The following is a 26,089-nucleotide window of genomic DNA, read 5'->3' on the forward strand; positions in this document are numbered from 1 at the left end:
GTATCAGATATATTGATGGACAGAGTCCTACCTGATTGGTTGTATCAGATATATTGATGGACAGAGTCCTACCTGATTGGTTGTATCAGATATATTGATGGACAGAGTCCTACCTGATTGGTTGTATCAGATATATTGATGGACAGAGTCCTACCTGATTGGTTGTATCAGATATATTGATGACAGAGTCCTACCTGATTGGTTGTATCAGATATATTGATGACATAGTCCTACCTGATTGGTTGTATCAGATATATTGATGACAGAGTCCTACCTGATTGGTTGTATCAGATATATAGATGACATAGTCCTACCTGATTGGTTGTATAAGATATATTGATGGACACAGTCCTACCTGATTGGTTGTATCAGATATATTGATGACATAGTCCTACCTGATTGGTTGTATCAGATATATTGATGGACAGAGTCCTACCTGATTGGTTGTATCAGATATATTGATGGACAGAGCCCTACCTGATTGGTTGTATCAGATATATTGATGACATAGTCCTACCTGATTGGTTGTATCAGATATATTGATGGACAGAGTCCTACCTGATTGGTTGTATCAGATATATTGATGGACAGAGCCCTACCCGATTGGTTGTATCAGATACAGAGTGTATATTGACGACATATTCCTACCTGATTGGTTGTATAAGATATATTGATGACAGAGCCCTACCTGATTGGTTGTATCAGATATATTGATGACATAGTCCTACCTGATTGGTTGTATCAGATATATTGATGGACATATTCCTACCTGATTGGTTGTATCAGATATATTGATGACATAGTCCTACCTGATTGGTTGTATCAGATATATTGATGGACATAGTCCTACCTGATTGGTTGTATCAGATATATTGATGGACATAGTCCTACCTGATTGGTTGTATCAGATATATTGATGGACATAGTCCTACCTGATTGGTTGTATCAGATATATTGATGGACATAGTCCTACCTGATTGGTTGTATCAGATATATTGATGACACAGTCCTACCTGATTGGTTGTATCAGATATATTGATGGACATAGTCCTACCTGATTGGTTGTATCAGATATATTGATGGACAGAGCCCTACCCGATTGGTTGTATCAGATACAGAGTGTATATTGACGACATATTCCTACCTGATTGGTTGTATCAGATATATTGATGCACAGAGTCCTACCTGATTGGTTGTATCAGATATATTGATGGACAGAGTCCTACCTGATTGGTTGTATCAGATATATTGACGACATATTCCTACCTGATTGGTTGTATCAGATATATTGATGGACAGAGCCCTACCCGATTGGTTGTATCAGATACAGAGTGTATATTGACGACATATTCCTACCTGATTGGTTGTATCAGATATATTGATGCACAGAGTCCTACCTGATTGGTTGTATCAGATATATTGATGGACAGAGTCCTACCTGATTGGTTGTATCAGATATATTGACGACATATTCCTACCTGATTGGTTGTATCAGATATATTGATGCACAGAGTCCTACCTGATTGGTTGTATCAGATATATTGATGGACAGAGTCCTACCTGATTGGTTGTATCAGATATATTGATGGACATAGTCCTACCTGATTGGTTGTATAATACATCCATAGTAACGGTCCTTTAGCGCCGTTGTCGCTGATATAAATGCGTCAATCTGGAAAAAAAAATGTAAAATATGAATAATCGTGTATCAATAAGCCTTGGAATTTAATATTGTCGTAAATATCACGCATGGGAATGAAAATATACCCTAAAATTTGGAATATAAAGCTGTAGCGGGTATTATTGATAAGATGACAAATCAGGAATCTTGACAATCGAGTCGTAGATCCGTTTTGATGATAAAAAGCGAGCCTATGGTCGCCTGAGAGTCATGAGAATTGTGTATCATATAATTGACATTATATACTTGTTTGTTATGGCGCGATTACATTTGACCCGGAACATCGTGTAGAGTGAAAATTAGTCAAAATGTCAAAGTACGCTGCACGTGGCATGAAGCTAAAAATACACAATGGAAATTAGCTGGTCGAATGGTTATTATTCTATAATATATGAATGAAAAAAGATAAGGAAAACTGATTTTATAAATAAAAACGAAATTAGGCGCCGAACTTGATTGTAAGGAAAATTGTCTCTGAAAAAGGCGGTTTTGACTATAATCAGGTTTTAAAGACAAGCCATGGAAACCTTACTGAAAAGAATATTAGTCGCAAATATTTTGGGTGTTCATTCTGAGTGTATCATTGTAAAGTATGTAAATAATTGAATTAAGGCAAACTGATAGGATAACTAACGCTCAACATAGAAATCAACAGGGAAAGTAAAACCCAATGTCGACTTAACATCACAGTTATTACATAATGAATAATCCTTACGTCTTTACAGAACAGTAGCTGAAAGTCCCTGAACACAGTGGAATTCGGGTCACTATGACCAGGGACGTAGTTGATGTCGTAGAATTCAAATTCTGTATCAATCAGGACAGCATCTGACAAAGGGAGAGGAAATTACACAGCAATGAACATTTGACTGCAACAACAGCAATATGTGCTGATCACTAATGATTTATAAATACTGACATACGTGATATCGGTCTTTGGCCACAGATATCAGGGCCCCGCGGTTATTGTTTCTAAAATTTAGCTGGTATGAGAACAGATAACTTAATGTTTAAACATATGGATTTCATAAATTGTATACAAGTACACTCATCGTTCCTATATTGTATTGTAACAGACCATACTTTCCTTGTATATTTATCGTGCTTATATTGTATTGTAACTGACCATACTTTCTTTGTATGTTAATATAATATCTTTCCAAATTGCCTACATCAGAATGTACATTCATCCCCATTATCTTAAATTTTTCAAATTGGCTAAATCTGGAAGTTTGTACATCCCCAATATCTTGTTAAATTGGCTAAATCTGGAGGTTTGTACATCCCCAATATCTTGTTAAATTGGCTAAATCTAGAGGTTCATACATCCCCAATACATGGCATTTTCCTAATTGCCTTAATATGGAGATTCGTACATCCACATATTTTAATTTTTATGATGACCTGTTTCATTAAAATAAACTTACTGAAGGCAATCGTGCCCCATGAAGGATGAAATACGAGTAGTGGTCCCAGGATCCGACTGTAGTAGTCGAAAAACACATCCTGTAGAGTTCCTTCCTTAATATACGTGTAGAAATCCATGTTTCTCACATCATACGTCATGTTGGCCGAATCAAATCTCAGTGATACATTCACGATCGATGGCGTTTCTCTGAAATTTTGGCTTATTTTTAGGACACTATGTCCAGTTTAAAAGGTTAAGGTAGTGAATTACAAACAATAGACCAAATATAAGTTACAGTCCACATAAAGGTTTAGGTAGTGAATTACGTTACAGTCCACATAAAGGTTTAGGTAGTGAATTACGGTACAGTCCTAATAAAGGTTTAGGTACTGAATTACGTTACAGTCCACATAAAGGTTTAGGTAGTGAATTACGGTACAGTCCTAATAAAGGTTTAGGTAGTGAATTACGTTACAGTCCACATAAAGGTTTAGGTATGAATTACGTTACAGTCCACATACAGGTTTAGGTAGTGAATTACGTTATAGTCCACATAAAGGTTTAGGTAGTGAATTACGTTACAGTCCACATAAAGGTTTATATAGTGAATTACGTTACAGTCCACATAAAGGTTTATGTAGTGAATTACGTTACAGTCGACATAAAGGTTTATATAGTGAATTACGTTACAGTCCACATAAAGGTTTAGGTAGTGAATTACGTTACAGTCCACATAAAGGTTTAGGTAGTGAATTACGTTACAGTCCACATAAAGGTTTAGGTAGTGAATTACGTTACAGTCCACATAAAGGTTTGGGTAGTGAATTACGTTACAGTCCACATAAAGGTTTGGGTAGTGAATTACGTTACAGTCCACATAAAGGTTTAGGTAGTGAATTACGTTACAGTCCACATAAAGGTTTTAGGTAGTGAATACGTTACAGTCCACATAAAGGTTTGGGTAGTGAATTACGTTACAGTCCACATAAAGGTTTGGGTAGTGAATTACGTTACAGTCCACATAAAGGTTTAGGTAGTGAATTACGTTACAGTCCACATAAAGGTTTAGGTAGTGAATTACGTTACAGTCCACATAAAGGTTTAGGTAGTGAATTACGTTACAGTCCTCATAAAGGTTTAGGTAGTGAATTACGTTACAGTCCACATAAAGGTTTAGGTAGTGAATTACGTTACAGTCCACATAAAGGATTAGGTAGTGAATTACGTTACAGTCCACATAAAGGTTTATGTAGTGAATTACGTTACAGTCCACATACAGGTTTGGGTAGTGAATTACGTTACAGTCCACATAAAGGATTTGGTAGTGAATTACGTTACAGTCCACATAAAGGTTTAGGTAGTGAATTAAGTTACAGTCCACATAAAGGTTTAGGTAGTGAATTACGTTACAGTCCACATAAAGGTTTAGGTAGTGAATTACGTTACAGTCCACATAAAGGTTTAGGTAGTGAATTACGTTACAGTCCACATAAAGGTTTAGGTAGTGAATTACGTTACAGTCCACATATACAAGGATAACATCAGGAGCCCACATCAGAAATACCCAACGAGAATGTGTACAACTTAAGGTATCACATTAGATCATTTTGATACGTTATCATCAAATGTCATATAATTAGGACACGTCATCGTAATTACATGTGATGATTTAATTCTCATACTTGATAATAATTGTAGTTAAATAAGATTTTACGAAATTTGCATTGAACAACATTTGAAGATCTTATATTTTTATCCAATAGTTTCAATCATACTTCAAATGAAAAAATCTGATATCAGAATCAGTGCAGGACACCAAAAAAGGAGACATTTATTTATAAGAGAACTACTTAAACTACTCAGAACAGTTCCTTATAACCTATTGTCTTAATTACCCAAACTGGACATCCATACACTCCTTGAAGTTATCGCCCAGTGTACTATTGGCTAATATGAGAGCTGTAACCTGAAATGGAAAACGAATCACAAATGTATTTCTGACATATCTTATACAAAACTGGCATGCTATGAAACATATGTAAGCAATCATTCCAACACACCTGAGAAAATCAATTGCCCACAAAAACACAACAAAATTTGCTTTTAATATCTTTTTTTATAGCTCTAACTTCAAGTTTGACTTTGCCGTATGCAGTATGAAAATATCGAAATAGAAACAAACCCTTGTGTGAGTTTGACGATTCGAAGTATATCATAAAATAGGATATAATGTTTAACGAAATATCAGGTAAACAATTAAACACTTCATATGAAATAAGAGCATATTCTGAAAATGGTAGGTTAGTGCGTATACAACGTTGTACAAACTGTATCAGTGGATCAGGAACAACACTTACAGCTGTACAGAACGGTGTAGCCAGTTGTCGGTGAGCATTAGATTGAGGATTAGCGAGGTCACTAGTCCACATCTGGTTCAGGACTTGTAACGTGAGTGGGACGTCAATATAGCCAGCATAGTTAGTGAAGTACACAATATATTCTCCCAGGTTATGCCCCATGTAGTCTCCGAACCTCACTAGGGGGCGCTTGGTAGATAGAAAATCCGACAAACTGTCCTGCAGACTTGCAATATTAAATCCGCCTTCCATATATATCGCCAGAGTTGCCAATGATGAACTGCTTATATTGGTGGCATTTCTAGATAAAAGTAACACATGTATATTCTAACACGCATTATCGAAATATTAATTGGTGAAAACACGAAGACACACAACACATACATATCTGTCAATACAAATTGAGAATAAGATACAGTGGAGCCAGATTGAATTACACTGTGACATACATCTGGATTGTCTTTGGTCTCGTCAGTGACAAATAGCATAAAAGGTTCATACTTTGGAGGAAGACTGAGGAAATTATGTCAAAATCTAGTTGGAAAGGTGCAATAGCCCCTCAACTAAATACATGTAATAATGTTTAATACTGGATTTTAAAAGAACGCTATGTTCATGTGTAAATTATATATTCGCGTGTCAATATTCAAAGATTTAAAACGTGAAAAATAGGATACGATAAACCTTGGGAGAGGAGAGGGGAGGGGGAACTAAAGCCCATCAGTAGCGTCTACCCCCTCTAATATCAGCGTCTACCCCCTCTAATATCAGCGTCTACCCCCTCTAATATCAGCGTCTACCCCCTCTAATATCAGCGTCTACCCCCTCTAATATCACCGTCTACCCCCTCTAATATCACCGTCTACCCCCTCTAATATCACCGTCTACCCCCTCTAATATCACCGTCTACCCCCTCTAATATCACCGTCTACCTCCTCTAATATCACCGTCTACCCCTTTAATATCACCGTCTACCCCCTTTAATATCAGCGTCTACCCCCTCTAATATCAGCGTCTACCCCCTCTAGTATCAAAGGATTGTACAAGAGACACACAAAACAAAGACATGCTTTGTTTGAAACTTCGATATAGACCCATGAATCGAAATATCCTGGAACAATAAAAGCTGACTTACTGGATATTTTCTACGATACATCCGATGTAATTCTGAGCATATGGCGAAGCGGTCGTCATCAAGTGACTAATCTGTAAAGACACGAAAAATCAGAATTATTCCATGAAAACATGTTTAACAGTCTATATCAATTCTCTTCCTCTGAAGTACACTTACATCCGAACACAAGCTGCTGTCCACTGTTCTGTAGCTGGCTGATTCTTGATCCAGGAGGTCTGGAGTAAACCCCATGTTGACCAGGTGAGCGTGCCAGGTTTTTCTCGTGGCGTTATAGTTCTGGACTTCCACAACCAGATCGCCTATGGTCACTCCGAACCTTCCCGAGTATAACGATGGTTTGTCGTCCAATAGTTCAGTCCGTGCAGCTTGAAGCGTCGAAATAGTCTCGTTACCATCAAAAGTGAGTTCAACATTCATTATGAAAGGGTTGTTCCTTCAAGAGAATACCATAACAACAGTTATTATTTTCTGGTAAATCAGTTATATAAAAACCTTTCTTCCCTTCAAGTAAACGTTGTACATTACCCGAGCCTAAGGTGGATTTATGTGGTGTCCTTTTAAGGTTCCTGTATTTCTGTTTATGTTATATCAATACTTAAAATAATGTCCAATCTTCGTGTACTTATTTACAACATTATATCTACGTAAGATTGTTATTCATTGACACATATTGACGATTATATTTATATAGTTTTATCTTCCGTTTCAGGCTAAGGGACAACAAGCTAGATATACCTATTGTCTTCACTTCAGTCTTACCTAAACTGTTGAACCATCGACAAAACAACTAAGTGAAAAACGTTAAACCTGTTTTCATCCTAAGTAATTTGTAGAAAGTATATTGCTCAGTCCCGTTACAGGTAAATATTGTATATCAAGACATTGTATATATAGATACATACTTATCTACACACAAAAGTCAATGTAAAATTCAAAGAAAATGTTAACATCCGAAAAATAGAATTTCGTTATACATACAGTAGGCAACGTAACAGTTCCTACCTGTAGTTATCGACATTACAGTTCCTACCTGTAGTTATTGACATTAAAGTTCCTACCTGGAGTTATTGACATTAAAGTTCCTACCTGTAGTTATCGACATTATAGTTCCTACCTGTAGTTATTGACATTAAAGTTCCTACCTGTAGTTATTGACATTATAGTTCCTATCTGTAGTTATCGACATTAAAGTTCCTACCTGTAGTTATTGACATTATAGTTCCTACCTGTAGTTATTGACATGGTAGGTTCATACCTGTAGTTAGCAACTTTGCAGTCAAAGAAATGTTGAAACTGTTGCTGATTACCCTGGAGTATTGTTTTCACCTGTTATAAAACAAATATTCAATAAATCATATTAAATCCTATTACAGGCTATAAAACATAACGTGCGTGTGTCGGAAGACAAAGACTGATGGTCCGAAGTTGATCTAATTTCAATTTTCTAAAGGAGGAATGGGCTCAGAGTAGTCTTAGGTATTGTAGAATATTGCAGGAAATTAATCTTTTTACCATGGACAACCTACTGTGTCAAACTGAACAAAGAGCAATCACTCTTTACAAATAGGCATACTTCTCTCAAAGAAAGGACTATATCGTTTTATTCAAGTTGCTTACCCCTTCAAAATTTTGTCAAATAAATAAAGGGCAATAACACGTTATATAGCGGATATTGGATCAGATTATTGTCCGCAACAATTTTACTTTATGGGAAGTTGGAAACATATATCAGACCTTAGCAACATAAACAATAACCATCTTTGAATCATAACAAGTGACAAATTCGACGTGTAATGACGTTATTATATAATGGAAAATTATTTCGAACGAAACAAGTGTTACATCTCCAATGGATAAACATATAGAAGTAAAATGCGCTTACTATTGCGAAACACATGATCTTATCCCTCTAATACCTTTTCTATTTTTAGGCATTGATGTCATTGTTTTTAGTTTCGTTTGGTATGAAAAAAATTGTTTGCAAATTGTATGAATCCACAAAAAAAATCATACCCCTATAATTAATTTTTCTTTGTTTTCATGGTAAATACTCAAATGTGATTGGTCGAAAAATCCTTTTCATTCTTCTATGAAAGAAATTCCGAGAATGGCGCGAAAAATGTGACGTCACAATACGACAATTGACGTTGCGTATTGATTTGAGAAAAAGAATCCCATTTAAAACCAGTAAAATTGTACATAAAACATGTTTTAAATTAGATTAAATCATTTTCAAAAATTAATTATAAGCGTTGATGTCAATTATGTTTTAGTTTCATCGGGGTATGAAACAAATTTTGTTTGCAAACTTCTTCGGATTCATACAGTTTGCAAACAAAATTTGTTTCATACCCCGATGAAACTAAAAAAAAAATGAAATCAATGCTTAAATGAACCTAAAAAATAATTGACATCAACGCTTATAATTAATTTTTGAAATTGATTTTCGAAATTAAAACATGTTGCATGTACAACTTAACTGATCTTATAAGGGATTCTTTTTCACAAATCAATACGCAACGTCAATGGCCGTATTTTGACGTTACATTTTACGCGTAATTTCCGTTTTTTCATAGAGGTATCAAAAACAATCCAAAACAATCAGAAAGCTGCATTCCGCGTACAAACAATGGAAATAATAATAATAATTCCCGTGTAAATCTATATACTGTAATACTTTAGGTTTTTTATCAAGATTGAATCAGAAATATGTTTAATGATTTCACGTCGATGTCCCGGCGTTTGATAGTGTTATGCTAATGCCCTTACCTCGTTACAGAAAGACGTTGACAACGAGATGAATCCCTGAGATGTTTCGTTGGACAACTCAGCGGTAAAAGTCCTGTTCAGTACTGGGAGGTAAAACACGAAGGTTGTTCGCAACACTACAAACAAGAATAGGTATTAGAGAGTATAAGTAACGTTGCGGGTTCTTGCAGAAGAGGAATCCCTAAGAATTTTGTGCTCATGATGTCATTGGTTTATGTGGTTTCAACGTGCTGCAAGTGGCAAACGTTTAAATGACGGATTTATCTGACATGACAAGTATAGACATGTAGACATTGTGTTTGAATGACGGATTTATCCGTCATGACCAGTTTTCGTATCTTAAAAAAGAATGCACGTGGACATTCCTTTCACATATAACTGTTTAGAATATTAGAAATAAAAAACCAACAACATTGAGTCAATGAGACATCACTTACCCTGGCCACAGGTTGGTCCGGTTCGTCCGACTGGACAGTCACATGTAAATGAGCCGTCAGTATTCTGACAGCTTCCAGGACCACACGGGAAACTATCGCATTCGTTCACATCTGTATAACAAATTACATATCCTTGATATTTGTCATTAGTTATTGTTTGAATAAATATATTTAAAATGTCGACCTTAAATATATACAGGCAGTAATACTGTCATATTTTGGATGTGTCAAAACAACATTTGACGAACATATCTCCAGATTAACAATGTAAATCAACACATACGTGAATATACTGGAATTTTTTACATGTTAACCAGTGAAATATCGAAAATTATTCATTCTATAAAAGTGATATTTTTTACTAGTATCACTTATTTCTGATTTGACCAATCAGAACACTGCTTACAAACGACAATGGGGAAACATCAAGATTTGCATATAGCTCTCCGTCATGTCATATGACGTCATAATGCAAGATAGAGTACATAAAGTCACGATTTAGCGTACATTTCTGAGCCATTGCCGGATGAATTCTGGGAGTGATTGAGCTGCCTTGGTATATTTTGTTATAAAATGTAATAAACAGAATATACGTAGCAGTGTCTTCAATAATACCAAATATATTTCACGGGTGGGGCTAATATTTTGATATTTTTCACGAGTGCGAAGAAGACACTGTTAGATATCCTCTATATCTTTGCATGTCTATTTATTTGATTACCTACTTTTGTAATCAGGTGCTTTGACCTTACTGACATATTACCTGTTGAGCAGTTTTGACCAGTCCACCCACTAGTACACACACAACTGTACGATCCCGGTGAATTAACACATCCCCCATTGTGGTTACACGGCACGCTGTCACACTCGTTCACATCTATAGCAAAGATTAAATCAGAAAACATCAAAGAACGACCTCAGGTGATGTATAGTCACATACCAATGACTGCATTATGTTATTTGAGCAATAATCGTGAAAGCAAGATACGTATATGTCACGCGACAATCTTACCGTCAGTACACAAATTTCCCTCCCAACCGGCGGGACAGCTGCAGTGGAATGACCCTGAGCGTTCCAAACACACACCTCCATTAAAGCAAGGATCAGTAGCGCACTCCATGATATCTACAGTGAACACGATCACGTGTAATACATTGAAAAGAAATTGTGGCGATGAAGTTTGTGCCATTTTGATGTTCTGCTTATAATGAAGATTTGCCATTTACTGTTTTGTCAGACGTTTGAGTGGATAAACACTTGATTAATATAAGTATGTAAAGGATTTAATATAAGCATTGAGCTTGTTTTCTGATCCAAAATTATAAAAATGTATGTATATTTGAATGAATTTTGAATAAAAATATTGTTAAACTAAGTATGTAGATATTGTGTACAAAATACTTATCATTATTAGCTGTTAGTGTTTGTTTTGAGGTAGAGTAGAATACCTATGGAACAGTCCGGCCCGGTCCAGCCATTAGTACACACACAAATGTAGGAACCAAGCGAGTTGATACAGTCGCCATTGTTACGGCAAGGTATATTGTTACACTCATTCACATCTAAAAATAAACGTAATGGAAGGTAATGCAACTGTCGAAATATCACTTAACACCCTTTTATAAACATTATAACAATATGTAACTTAACATCCTGTTATCAGTATTACATAAACATGTAACTTAACACCATTTTATCAGTATTATATAAATATGTAATTTAACACCATGTTATCAGTATTATATCAATATGTAATTTAACACCATGTTATCAGTATTATATCAATATGTAACTTAACACCATTTTATCAGTATTATATAAATATGTAACTTAACACCATGTTATCAGTATTATATAAATATGTAACTTAACACCATTTTATCAGTATTATATAAATATGTAACTTAACACCATTTTATCAGTATTATATTAATTTGTAATTTAACACCATGTTATCAGTATTATATCAATATATAACTTAACACCCTGTTATCAATATTATATCAATATGTAACTTAACACCCTGTTATCAGTATTATATAAATATGTAACTTAACACCATTTTATCAGTATTATATCAATATGTAATTTAACACCCTGTTATCAGTATTATATAAATATGTAAGTTAACATCCTGTTATCAATATCATATCAATATGTAACTTAACACCCTGTTATCAATATTATTTAAGCATTGATGTCATTTTTTTAGTTTCATCGGGGTAGGAAACAAATTTTGTTTGCAAACTGTATGAATCCGCGTAGCGGATTCTTACAAAAGTTTGCAAACAAAATTTGTTTCATACCCCGATGAAACTAAAAACAAATGACATCAACGCTTATAATTAATTTTTGAAAATGATTTTCTAATTTAAAACATGTTATATGTACAATTTTACTGGTTTTAAATGGGATTCTTTTTCTCAAATCAATACGCAACGTCAATTGTCGTATTGTGACGTCACATTTTTCGCGCCATTCTCGGAATTTCTTTCATAGAAGAATGAAAAGAATTTTTCGACCAATCACATTTGAGTATTTACCATGAAAACAAAGTCATATTTTGGATGTGTCAAAACAACATTTGACGAACATATCTTCAGATTAACAATGTAAATCAACACATACGTGAATATACTGGAATTTTTTACATGTTAACCAGTGAAATATCGAAAATTATTCATTCTATAAAAGTGATATTTTTTACTAGTATCACTTATTTCTGATTTGACCAATCAGAACACTGCTTACAAACGACAATGGGGAAACATCAAGATTTGCATATAGCTCTCCGTCATGTCATATGACGTCATAATGCAAGATAGAGTACATTTCTGAGCCATTGCCGGATGAATTCTGGGGGTGATTGAGCTGCCTTGGTATATTTTGTTATAAAATGTAATAAACAGAATACGTAGCAGTGTCTTCAATAATACCAAATATATTTCACGGGTGGGGCTAATATTTTGATATTTTTCACGAGTGCGAAGAAGACACTGTTAGATATCCTCTATATCTTTGCATGTCTATTTATTTGATTACCTACTTTTGTAATCAGGTGCTTTGACCGTACTGACATATTACCTGTTGAGCAGTTTTGACCAGTCCACCCACTAGTACACACACAACTGTACGATCCCGGTGAATTAACACATCCCCCATTGTGGTTACACGGCACGCTGTCACACTCGTTCACATCTATAGCAAAGATTAAATCAGAAAACATCAAAGAACGACCTCAGGTGATGTATAGTCACATACCAATGACTGCATTATGTTATTTGAGCAATAATCGTGAAAGCAATATACGTATATCTCACGTGACAATCTTACCGTCAGTACACAAATTTCCCTCCCAACCGGCGGGACAGCTGCAGTGGAATGACCCTGAGCGTTCCAAACACACACCTCCATTAAAGCAAGGATCAGTAGCGCACTCCATGATATCTACAGTGAACACGATCACGTGTAATACATTGAAAAGAAATTGTGGCGATGAAGTTTGTGCCATTTTGATGTTCTGCTTATAATGAAGATTTGCCATTTACTGTTTTGTCAGACGTTTGAGTGGATAAACACTTGATTAATATAAGTATGTAAAGGATTTAATATAAGCATTGAGCTTGTTTTCCGATCCAAAATTATAAAAATGTATGTATATTTGAATGAATTTTGAATAAAAATATTGTTAAACTAAGTATGTAGATATTGTGTACAAAATACTTATCATTATTAGCTGTTAGTGTTTGTTTTGAGGTAGAGTAGAATACCTATGGAACAGTCCGGCCCGGTCCAGCCATTAGTACACACACAAATGTAGGAACCAAGCGAGTTGATACAGTCGCCATTGTTACGGCAAGGTATATTGTTACACTCATTCACATCTAAAAATAAACGTAATGGAAGGTAATGCAACTGTCGAAATATCACTTAACACCCTTTTATAAACATTATAACAATATGTAACTTAACATCCTGTTATCAGTATTACATAAACATGTAACTTAACACCATTTTATCAGTATTATATAAATATGTAATTTAACACCATGTTATCAGTATTATATCAATATGTAATTTAACACCATGTTATCAGTATTATATCAATATGTAACTTAACACCATTTTATCAGTATTATATAAATATGTAACTTAACACCATGTTATCAGTATTATATAAATATGTAACTTAACACCATTTTATCAGTATTATATAAATATGTAACTTAACACCATTTTATCAGTATTATATTAATTTGTAATTTAACACCATGTTATCAGTATTATATCAATATATAACTTAACACCCTGTTATCAATATTATATCAATATGTAACTTAACACCCTGTTATCAGTATTATATAAATATGTAACTTAACACCATTTTATCAGTATTATATCAATATGTAATTTAACACCCTGTTATCAGTATTATATAAATATGTAAGTTAACATCCTGTTATCAATATCATATCAATATGTAACTTAACACCCTGTTATCAATATTATTTAAGCATTGATGTCATTTTTTTAGTTTCATCGGGGTAGGAAACAAATTTTGTTTGCAAACTGTATGAATCCGCGTAGCGGATTCTTACAAAAGTTTGCAAACAAAATTTGTTTCATACCCCGATGAAACTAAAAAAAAATGACATCAACGCTTATAATTAATTTTTGAAAATGATTTTCTAATTTAAAACATGTTATATGTACAATTTTACTGGTTTTAAATGGGATTCTTTTTCTCAAATCAATACGCAACGTCAATTGTCGTATTGTGACGTCACATTTTTCGCGCCATTCTCGGAATTTCTTTCATAGAAGAATGAAAAGAATTTTTCGACCAATCACATTTGAGTATTTACCATGAAAACAAAGTCATATTTTGGATGTGTCAAAACAACATTTGACGAACATATCTTCAGATTAACAATGTAAATCAACACATACGTGAATATACTGGAATTTTTTACATGTTAACCAGTGAAATATCGAAAATTATTCATTCTATAAAAGTGATATTTTTTACTAGTATCACTTATTTCTGATTTGACCAATCAGAACACTGCTTACAAACGACAATAGGGAAACATCAAGATTTGCATATAGCTCTCCGTCATGTCATATGACGTCATAATGCAAGATAGAGTACATTTCTGAGCCATTGCCGGATGAATTCTGGGGGTGATTGAGCTGCCTTGGTATATTTTGTTATAAAATGTAATAAACAGAATACGTAGCAGTGTCTTCAATAATACCAAATATATTTCACGGGTGGGGCTAATATTTTGATATTTTTCACGAGTGCGAAGAAGGCACTGTTAGATATCCTCTATATCTTTGCATGTCTATTTATTTGATTACCTACTTTTGTAATCAGGTGCTTTGACCTTACTGACATATTACCTGTTGAGCAGTTTTGACCAGTCCACCCACTAGTACACACACAACTGTACGATCCCGGTGAATTAACACATCCCCCATTGTGGTTACACGGCACGCTGTCACACTCGTTCACATCTATAGCAAAGATTAAATCAGAAAACATCAAAGAACGACCTCAGGTGATGTATAGTCACATACCAATGACTGCATTATGTTATTTGAGCAATAATCGTGAAAGCAATATACGTATATCTCACGTGACAATCTTACCGTCAGTACACAAATTTCCCTCCCAACCGGCGGGACAGCTGCAGTGGAATGACCCTGAGCGTTCCAAACACACACCTCCATTAAAGCAAGGATCAGTAGCGCACTCCATGATATCTACAGTGAACGCAATGACGTGTAATACATTGAAAAGAAATTGTGGCGATGAAGTTGGCGTCATTTTGATGTTATGCTTATAATGATGATTTGCCATTTACTGTTTTGTCAGACGTTTGAGTGGATAAACACTTGATTAATATAAGTATGTAAAGGATTTTATATAAGCATTGAGCTTGTTTTCCGATCCAAAATTATAAAAATGTATGTATATTTGAATGAATTTTGAATAAAAATATTGTTAAACTAAGTATGTAGATATTGTGTACAAAATACTTATAATTATTAGCTGTTAGTGTTTGTTTTGAGGTAGAGTAGAATACCTATGGAACAGTCCGGCCCGGTCCAGCCATTAGTACACACACAAATGTAGGAACCAAGCGAGTTGATACAGTCGCCATTGTTACGGCAAGGTATATTGTTACACTCATTCACATCTAAAAATAAACGTAAAGAAAAGGGTGCAACAGTCGATATATTACTTAACACCCTGTTATAAACATTATATCAATATGTAACTTAACACCCTGTTATCAGTATTATATAAATATGTAACTTAACATCCTGTTATCAGTATCATATTAATTTGTAACTTAACACCATTTTATCAGTATTATATAAATATGTAACTTAACATCCTGTTATCAGTATCATATTAATTTGTAACTTAACACCATTTTATTAGTATTATATAAATATGTAACTTAACACCATGTTATCAGTATCATATTAATTTGTAACTTAACATCCTGTTATTAGTATTATATAAATATGTAACTTAACACCATTTTATCAGTATCATATCAATATGTAATTTAACATCCTGTTGTCAGTATTATATAAATATGTAATTTAACACCCTGTTATCAGTATTATATAAATATGTAATTTAACACCATGTTATCAGTATTATATCAATATGTATCTTAACACCCTGTTATCAGTATCATATCAATATGTAACTTAACATCCTGTTATCAGAATTATATAAATATGTAACTTAACATCTTGTTATCAATATTATATCAATATGTAACTTAACACCCTGTTATCAGCTTTATATCAATATGTAACTTAACATCTTATCAGTATCATATCAATATGTAATTTAACACCCTGTTATCAGTATTATATCAATATGTAACTTAACACCCTGTTATCAGTATTATATCAATATGGAACTTAACATCTTATCAGAATTATATCAATATGTAACTTAACACCCTGTTATCAGCTTTATATCAATATGTAACTTAACACCCTGTTGTCAGTATTATATCAATATGTAACTTAACACCCAGTTATCAGTATTATATAAATATGTAACTTAACACCATTTTATCAGTATCATATCAATATGTAATTTAACACCATGTTATCAGTATTATATAAATATGTAATTTAACACCCTGTTATCAGAATTATATCAATATGTAATTTAACATCATGTTATCAGAATTGTATCAATATGTAATTTAATATCCTGTTATCAGTATCATATCAATATGTAACTTAACATCCTGTTATCAATATGTAACTTAACATCCTGTTATCAATATGTAACTTAACATCCTGTTATCAATATGTAATTTAACATCCTGTTATCAGTATCATATCAATATGTAACTTAACATCCTGTTATCAATATGTAATTTAACACCCTGTTATCAGTATTATATAAATATGTAACTTAACATCCTGTTATCAGAATTATATCAATATGTAACTTAACATCCTGTTATCAGAATTATATCAATATGTAATTTAACATCATGTTATCAGAATTGTATCAATATGTAATTTAATATCCTGTTATCAGTATCATATCAATATGTAACTTAACATCCTGTTATCGATATGTAACTTAACATCCTGTTATCAATATGTAACTTAACATCATGTTATCAATATGTAATTTAACACCCTGTTATCAGTATTATATAAATATGTAACTTAACATCCTGTTATCAGAATTATATCAATATGTAATTTAACACCCTGTTATCAGAATTATATCAATATGTAATTTAACATTATGTTATCAGAATTGTATCAATATGTAATTTAATATCCTGTTATCAGTATCATATCAATATGTAACTTAACATCCTGTTATCAATATGTAACTTAACATCCTGTTATCAATATGTAACTTAACATCCTGTTATCAATATGTAATTTAACATCCTGTTATCAGTATCATATCAATATGTAACTTAACATCCTGTTATCAATATGTAATTTAACACCCTGTTATCAGTATTATATAAATATGTAACTTAACATCCTGTTATCAGTATTATATAAATATGTAACTTAACATCCTGTTATCAGAATTATATAAATATGTAACTTAACATCCTGTTATCAGTATTATATAAATATGTAACTTAACATCCTGTTATCAGTATTATATAAATATGTAACTTAACATCCTGTTATCGGAATTATATAAATATGTAACTTAACACCCTGTTATCAGTATTATATCAATATGTAATTTAACACCCTATTATCAGTATTATATCAACATGTAACTTAACATCCTGTTATCAGTATTATATAAATATGTAACTTAACATCCTGTTATCAGTATTATATCAACATGTAACTTAACATCCTGTTATCAGAATTATATCAATATGTAACTTGACATCCTGTTATCAGTATTATATAAATATGTAACTTAACATCCTGTTATCAGAATTATATAAATATGTAACTTAACATCCTGTTATCAGTATTATATAAATATGTAACTTAACATCCTGTTATCAGAATTATATCAATATGTAACTTAACATCCTGTTATCAGAATTATATCAATATGTAATTTAACACCATTTTATCAGTATTATATCAATATGTAACTTAACATCCTGTTATCAGTATTATATAAATATGTAACTTAACATCATGTTATCAGTATCATATCAATATGTAACTTAACATCCTGTTATCAGAATTATATCAATATGTAACTTAACATCCTGTTATCAATATGTAATTTAACATCCTGTTATCAGTATCATATCAATATGTAACTTAACATCCTGTTATCAATATGTAATTTAACACCCTGTTATCAGTATTATATAAATATGTAACTTAACATCCTGTTATCAGAATTATATCAATATGTAATTTAACACCCTGTTATCAGAATTATATCAATATGTAATTTAACATCATGTTATCAGAATTGTATCAATATGTAATTTAATATCCTGTTATCAGTATCATATCAATATGTAACTTAACATCCTGTTATCAATATGTAACTTAACATCCTGTTATCAATATGTAACTTAACATCCTGTTATCAATATGTAATTTAACATCCTGTTATCAGTATCATATCAATATGTAACTTAACATCCTGTTATCAATATGTAATTTAACACCCTGTTATCAGTATTATATAAATATGTAACTTAACATCCTGTTATCAGAATTATATCAATATGTAACTTAACATCCTGTTATCAGAATTATATAAATATGTAACTTAACACCCTGTTATCAGTATTATATAAATATGTAACTTAACATCCTGTTATCAGTATTATATAAATATGTAACTTAACATCCTGTTATCAGTATTATATAAATATGTAACTTAACATCCTGTTATCGGAATTATATAAATATGTAACTTAACACCCTGTTATCAGTATTATATAAATATGTAACTTAACATCCTGTTATCAGTATTATATCAACATGTAACTTAACATCCTGTTATCAGAATTATATCAATATGTAACTTGACATCCTGTTATCAGTATTATATAAATATGTAACTTAACATCCTGTTATCAGAATTATATAAATATGTAACTTAACATCCTGTTATCAGTATTATATAAATATGTAACTTAACATCCTGTTATCAGAATTATATCAATATGTAACTTAACATCCTGTTATCAGAATTATATCCATATGTAATTTAACACCATTTTATCAGTATTATATCAATATGTAACTTAACATCCTGTTATCAGTATTATATAAATATGTAACTTAACATGATGTTATCAGTATCATATCAATATGTAACTTAACATCCTGTTATCAGAATTATATCAATATGTAACTTAACATCCTGTTATCAGTATTATATAAATATGTAACTTAACATCCTGTTATCAGTATTATATAAATATGTAACTTAACATCCTGTTATCGGAATTATATCAATATGTAACTTAACACCCTGTTATCAGTATTATATAAATATGTAACTTAACATCCTGTTATCAGTATTATATCAACATGTAACTTAACATCCTGTTATCAGAATTATATCAATATGTAACTTGACATCCTGTTATCAGTATTATATAAATATGTAACTTAACATCCTGTTATCAGAATTATATAAATATGTAACTTAACATCCTGTTATCAGTATTATATCCATATGTAACTTAACATCCTGTTATCAGAATTATATCAATATGTAACTTAACATCCTGTTATCAGAATTATATCCATATGTAATTTAACACCATTTTATCAGTATTATATCAATATGTAACTTAACATCCTGTTATCAGTATTATATAAATATGTAACTTAACATGATGTTATCAGTATCATATCAATATGTAACTTAACATCCTGTTATCAGAATTATATCAATATGTAACTTAACATCCTGTTATCAATATTATTTAAGCGGGGTATGAAACAAATTTTGTTTGCAAACTTTTGTATGAATCCGCTACGCGGATTCATACAGTTTGCAAACAAAATTTGTTTCATACCCCGATGAAACTAAAAAAAATGACATCAATGCTTATAATTAATTTTTGAAAATGATTTTCTAATTTAAACATGTTACATGTACAATTTTACTGGTTTTAAATGGGATTCTTTTTCTCAAAGCAATACGCAACGTCAATTGTCGTATTGTGACGTCACATTTTTCGCGCCATTCTCGGAATTTCTTTCATAGCAGAATGAAAAGAATTTTTCGACCAAACATTTGAGTATTTACCATGAAAACAAAGAAAAATTAATCATATCAACATGTAACTTAACACCCTGTCATCAGTATCATATCAATATGTAACTTAACACTATTTATTTGATTACCTACTTTTGTAATCAGGTGCTTTGACCTTACTGACATATTACCTGTTGAGCAGTTTTGACCAGTCCACCCACTAGTACACACACAACTGTACGATCCCGGTGAATTAACACATCCCCCATTGTGGTTACACGGCACGCTGTCACACTCGTTCACATCTATAGCAAAGATTAAATCAGAAAACATCAAAGAACGACCTCAGGTGATGTATAGTCACATACCAATGACTGCATTATGTTATTTGAGCAATAATCGTGAAAGCAATATACGTATATCTCACGTGACAATCTTACCGTCAGTACACAAATTTCCCTCCCAACCGGCGGGACAGATGCAGTGGAATGACCCTGAGCGTTCCAAACACACACCTCCATTAAAGCAAGGATCAGTAGCGCACTCCATGATATCTACAGTGAACGCAATGACGTGTAATACATTGAAAAGAAATTGTGGCGATGAAGTTGGCGTCATTTTGATGTTATGTTTATAATGATGATTTGCCATTTACTGTTTTGTCAGACGTTTGAGTGGATAAACACTTGATTAATATAAGTATGTAAAGGATTTAATATAAGCTTTGAGTTTGTTTTCCGATCCAAAATTATAAAAATGTATGTATATTTGAATGAATTTTGAATAGAAATATTGTTAAACTAAGTATGTAGATATTGTGTACAAAATACTTATAATTATAAGCTGTTAGTGTTTGTTTTGAGGTAGATAGAATACCTATGGAACAGTCCGGCCCGGTCCAGCCATTAGTACACACACAAATGTAGGAACCAAGCGAGTTGATACAGTCGCCATTGTTACGGCAAGGTATATTGTTACACTCATTCACATCTAAAAATAAACGTAATGAAAAGGGTGCAACAGTCGAAATATCACTTAAGGGTCATCTATATAGCAGAATAATGTTGAATTTCAAACACGAATAAATAGCTTTAAAATTGCACAAAAATAGTCATGTAATATACCAAAATGTTTGTTGGGACATGTAGTGTCTTAAAATCACAAATAATTTGATGTTGATGCTAACAATTTCTTCTATAGAGTTACTTTGTGGTAAGTTGTAGCATGGAATAATTCTAAGCCACAAAAATAACCAAACCTGAAAAATAGCCCAGATGTCATGCTCACAGGTGTCTATAGCACAGGGTAGGAGCATTTGTTTGACCAGATTTGACTTTATGTAGGTATAAACACATATTTAGTTTTGACCTTGAAATGCAAATGGCGGCTGTGGATGATATTACACAAATATGGCATAAAGGGAGGCATTTCAGCCATTAAAAATGCTCCTATATAATACATTTAAGACATCTGATTATAGTAAGAATGACCATTTTAAGACAAATTGTCAAACTGGTGAGTTTTGGGCCTTTTTCAGAAATATATATCTTTTACCCCAAACTCAACGGATGAACATTTTTTCCTAAAAACAGTCTTCCTGCCATGTCCAGAGTTCTCTATAGTAGATAATATGAGCATTTTTGACGTTTGAAATACCTTCTTATATGCCATAATTGTCTGATCTTATTCACAACCGCCATTTGCATTTCAAGGTCTAAAAATAATCAGTGTTAATACATATCATAAATTCCAATCTAGTCAAACCAATGCTCCTATTTTGTGCTTTAGACCCTTGTGAGCAAAACGACATGACTGTTTTGCACAATAAATGAGATACAAATGAGTTAATTATGTCCCCCTGAAACATGCATTTTTCTCATGTTTTGTTGAAATTTACGAACTACTGAACAAATTGAATGTCAACAGAAAGGCCCACAGTTTGACATGATACATATCAAAATGTTATCAAGTTATTTCTATTAAATAACACCCTAGTAAGGATGTATAGCCTTGTAAAATATCAACTGTTTTGGCTGGATTTGCTGTTTAGATGCCCCTTAACACCCTGTTATAAACATTATGTAAATATGTAACTTAACATCCTGTTATCAGTATTATATCAATATGTAACTTAACACCATTTTATCAGTATTATATCAATATGTAACTTAACACCATTTTATCAGTATTATATCAATATGTAATTTAACACCATTTTATCAGTATTATATATGTATGTAACTTAACATCTTGTTATCAATATTACATCAATATGTAACTTAACACCCTGTTATCAGTATCATATCAATATGTAATTTAACATCCTGTTATCAGTATCATATCAATATGTAACTTAACATCCTGTTATCAGTATCATATAAATATGTAATTTAACACCCTGTTATCAGTATCATATCAATATGTAATTTAACATCCTGTTATCAGAATTATATCAATATGTAATTTAACACCCTGTTATCAGAATTATATCAATATGTAATTTAACACCATTTTATCAGTATTATATCAATATGTAACTTAACACCCTGTTATCAATATTATATCAATATGTAACTTAACATCCTGTTATCAGTATCATATCAATATATCACTTAACACCCTGTTATCAGTATTATTATGCTCCGTTTTGGTACTTTATTGCTTAAAGACTTTAGCATAGTTGTGACTGCAAGTGAAATAATGAGTACTTAACTAGCGCAACAAAAAGAGGCCCAACAGACATGTATTACTCATAACGTATTCTCGTTACATTTTACGTCTGTAACTGCTAAATGAGGCGAAAGACTTTTTTCTACAAGTTATACACTTTGTAAAAAAGTTATGAATTTACCAATGCGATAACCACATTCACTTTTGGCCATCAAAATCTATTCATCTGCACTGGCTTCTTTTAAAACCTTAACATTTTGAGTACCCAAATGACTAGGTAATTTTATTTGAACGAGCTTGATAACCTTTTGACACCCAAAGCATTTGAAAGAATTATTAATACCCTTTATCTTAGAATGCTGCTCCGACCAAATGATCAACAATAATATGCCTCTCGGTAAAAACTGACCACGTTAAGTTAAAAATACAGCAGTGTCATTAATATGCTACCAGTTCATCCTTATTTAGCCCTCGGTCAGTGAGATTTAATCGTAGTCATTGTTTGTTCATATTGCAGATGAAACAATATATACTTCTTAAAAATATTTAAACATGTGTAATGAAAACACATAACAAATAAGTCTTGAATCATGAACTATGATGAACTAGATATTACGTAAATAAACATGTCTAAAAATACTAAGATGCCACATTTGCATTGTTCACGATTTCGATATTTTTATCGAAAAAGCCACTGATCTATAAATAAAATCATAGATTAGGTTCCTCAGGAATATGCCCTTTTATCAGCATTCGTAGGTAAAACACATCCCTTAAATTATAAAACATATTGAATAACTTACCGTCAGTACACAAACTGCCTTTCCACCCAGCGAGACAGTCACAATAGAAAGAGCCCAAAGTTTCCACACACAAGCCTCCATTATGACAGGGATCAGTGTCGCACTCCTTGACATCTGTAGGGAATATATAATGCGTGTACGTCAGGAAGTCACTTTATATCAGACGTTTGTGTACTAATACCGATATTGTCGTGTTAATTGGGTTAAGAAGACTTCAATAAAGGAAAGCAAAGGTTAATGTCTTTATTATATGTGAAATTTATCTAACTACGCCACAATGCGAACAAAACAGAATTAACGCAGACACCACGAACAAAGAATACAATAAAGTATCATCTGCTTTATCATATAACAAGGTTCTCTTTCGTGTGACATATAAACTATAAATACAGAAGTATATGATAATTAGATAGACGTTTTACTGGGGTAGCCTATAGTTGGTTCCCTGTTCCTAGTTCTCAATTTCGTTTAATAAAAATGGAACTAGGAACCAGACCATAGTTCCTTTTTAAACATTGAAATATCAACAACAATGGAACTTGGATCAAACACTAGATATATTTCAGAAAAAGGTTATTAGCAACCGCTTGTGGTAAACTAGAACTCCAGTTCCGTTTTCTTACACGGAATAAGGAACTGAGAACCGTGAAACTTCAGGCTGACTTTCCTAAGCGACATTACCTTCTCCACAGAATTCCCCGGTATATCCTGATGGACATTACCTTCTCCACAGAATTCCCCGGTATATCCTGATGGACATTACCTTCTCCACAGAATTCCCCGGTATATCCTGATGGACATTACCTTCTCCACAGAATTCCCCGGTATATCCTGATGGACATTGACAGTAGAAAGAACCAGGGGTGTCCACGCAGTTGGCCGCGTTCTGACAGGGGGACATCAAACATTCATCGTCGTCTGGAACGGAGGATGGATATAACATTACTCAGGGGTTAACAATAAGGAGACAAAATCTACGGACAGCATGGACTACCGAAAAACAAAAGGATGATCCCTGTGCTGAGAAGGTTACAATGTAAGCCAACATGGAAGACAAGGTTAAGATATGTATGCAATATGCTGAATTCATTTGTATGAAAATATTTATTACCATGAAAACAAAGTCATATTTTGGATGTGTCAAAACAACATTTGACGAATATATCTTAACTTAAAATTAACATACATACTTTAAACACAGTCTGAAATCTGCGTTAATTGTTACGTCATTGCTATTCTTATGAGCAGCATTACAACAGCGATGCATACAACGGGAGTGTTATTTTAAACCGATGAATATACCACTTTCTACACCATTCAAGGCCCGTGTTATTTTGCTGTATAAATCAACATGCAAATGCTGTTCTTGTCACTTGGATTAATCTGAATTAAACACAAAAACATAAAATTACGTACTTTGGCTACACGTGAAACCGGACCATCCAGGATTACATATGCACGTGAAATCGCCGGAAGAAGCATCGAGACACGTGGCGTTATTATCACAAGGATTGGATATACACGCATATATAGCTGTAACAAAAATATTTATATAAAATCTGATAATAAAAGTATGCATTATTTCGAATAAAATATTCTTTATCAATGCTTTTATTGTTTGCCTGACAGATCGTCACTTTAATTAATGGATACGATATTTGTGCTATCCAGTTATTATAACATGTGTGTTTGCAGTCATCCTTATAAACTCCGCATGTTACGCGTCAGCAAAGAAATAAATTCACGTTACCACCGGTTCTATGTTATTATTTTTTATTTTTTTTACATTTGAGATTAAAATTGAGTAAAATTAATTCAGTGTATAATATACCACAGGCGTCAGCATCCGGTCAATATGAAATATCATCCCATATTTCTATATTAATGATAAACTTGCATTACTGATTACATAAAGACTTACTTTCCTCACAATGCCGTCCCGAATTTTGTGGCAGACATACACATCCATAGGTACCGTCTTGGTTATAACATGATCCACCGTTCTGACAGGGTGAGGCATTACACTCGTTTAGATCTTAAATGTATCAAACGTTTCATTTTACAATAATTGTTCCAGACCACTACAATATCGAGTAAGCGTTAAT

The 26,089-nt window shown here is 32.7% G+C and overlaps 1 protein-coding gene across 1 annotated transcript in view; it reads right to left on the bottom strand.

Annotated features, from left to right (window-relative positions):
• Positions 1–24,662, bottom strand: part of LOC117342636 — a 36,659-nt gene extending 11,997 nt beyond the window's left edge. The window contains exons 1-23 of the mRNA XM_033904832.1: positions 24,608–24,662; positions 21,388–21,501; positions 20,952–21,065; positions 20,703–20,816; positions 15,881–15,994; positions 15,444–15,557; positions 15,195–15,308; positions 13,559–13,672; positions 13,122–13,235; positions 12,873–12,986; positions 11,237–11,350; positions 10,800–10,913; positions 10,551–10,664; positions 9,788–9,898; positions 9,351–9,466; positions 7,837–7,907; positions 6,738–7,014; positions 6,582–6,652; positions 5,447–5,747; positions 4,985–5,055; positions 3,109–3,296; positions 2,397–2,509; positions 1,602–1,672 (exon numbers count right to left, since the gene is read on the bottom strand). Of these exons, the coding sequence (XP_033760723.1) occupies positions 1,602–1,672; positions 2,397–2,509; positions 3,109–3,296; positions 4,985–5,055; positions 5,447–5,747; positions 6,582–6,652; positions 6,738–7,014; positions 7,837–7,907; positions 9,351–9,466; positions 9,788–9,898; positions 10,551–10,664; positions 10,800–10,913; positions 11,237–11,350; positions 12,873–12,986; positions 13,122–13,235; positions 13,559–13,672; positions 15,195–15,308; positions 15,444–15,557; positions 15,881–15,994; positions 20,703–20,816; positions 20,952–21,065; positions 21,388–21,501; positions 24,608–24,662 (2,813 nt within the window). The remainder of the gene's footprint in view (positions 1–1,601; positions 1,673–2,396; positions 2,510–3,108; positions 3,297–4,984; positions 5,056–5,446; positions 5,748–6,581; positions 6,653–6,737; positions 7,015–7,836; positions 7,908–9,350; positions 9,467–9,787; positions 9,899–10,550; positions 10,665–10,799; positions 10,914–11,236; positions 11,351–12,872; positions 12,987–13,121; positions 13,236–13,558; positions 13,673–15,194; positions 15,309–15,443; positions 15,558–15,880; positions 15,995–20,702; positions 20,817–20,951; positions 21,066–21,387; positions 21,502–24,607) is intronic.
• Positions 24,663–26,089: the final 1,427 nt, after the last annotated feature.

Source organism: Pecten maximus, chromosome 14 (assembly GCF_902652985.1).
Source record: "Pecten maximus chromosome 14, xPecMax1.1, whole genome shotgun sequence".
NCBI lineage: Eukaryota > Metazoa > Mollusca > Bivalvia > Pectinida > Pectinidae > Pecten > Pecten maximus.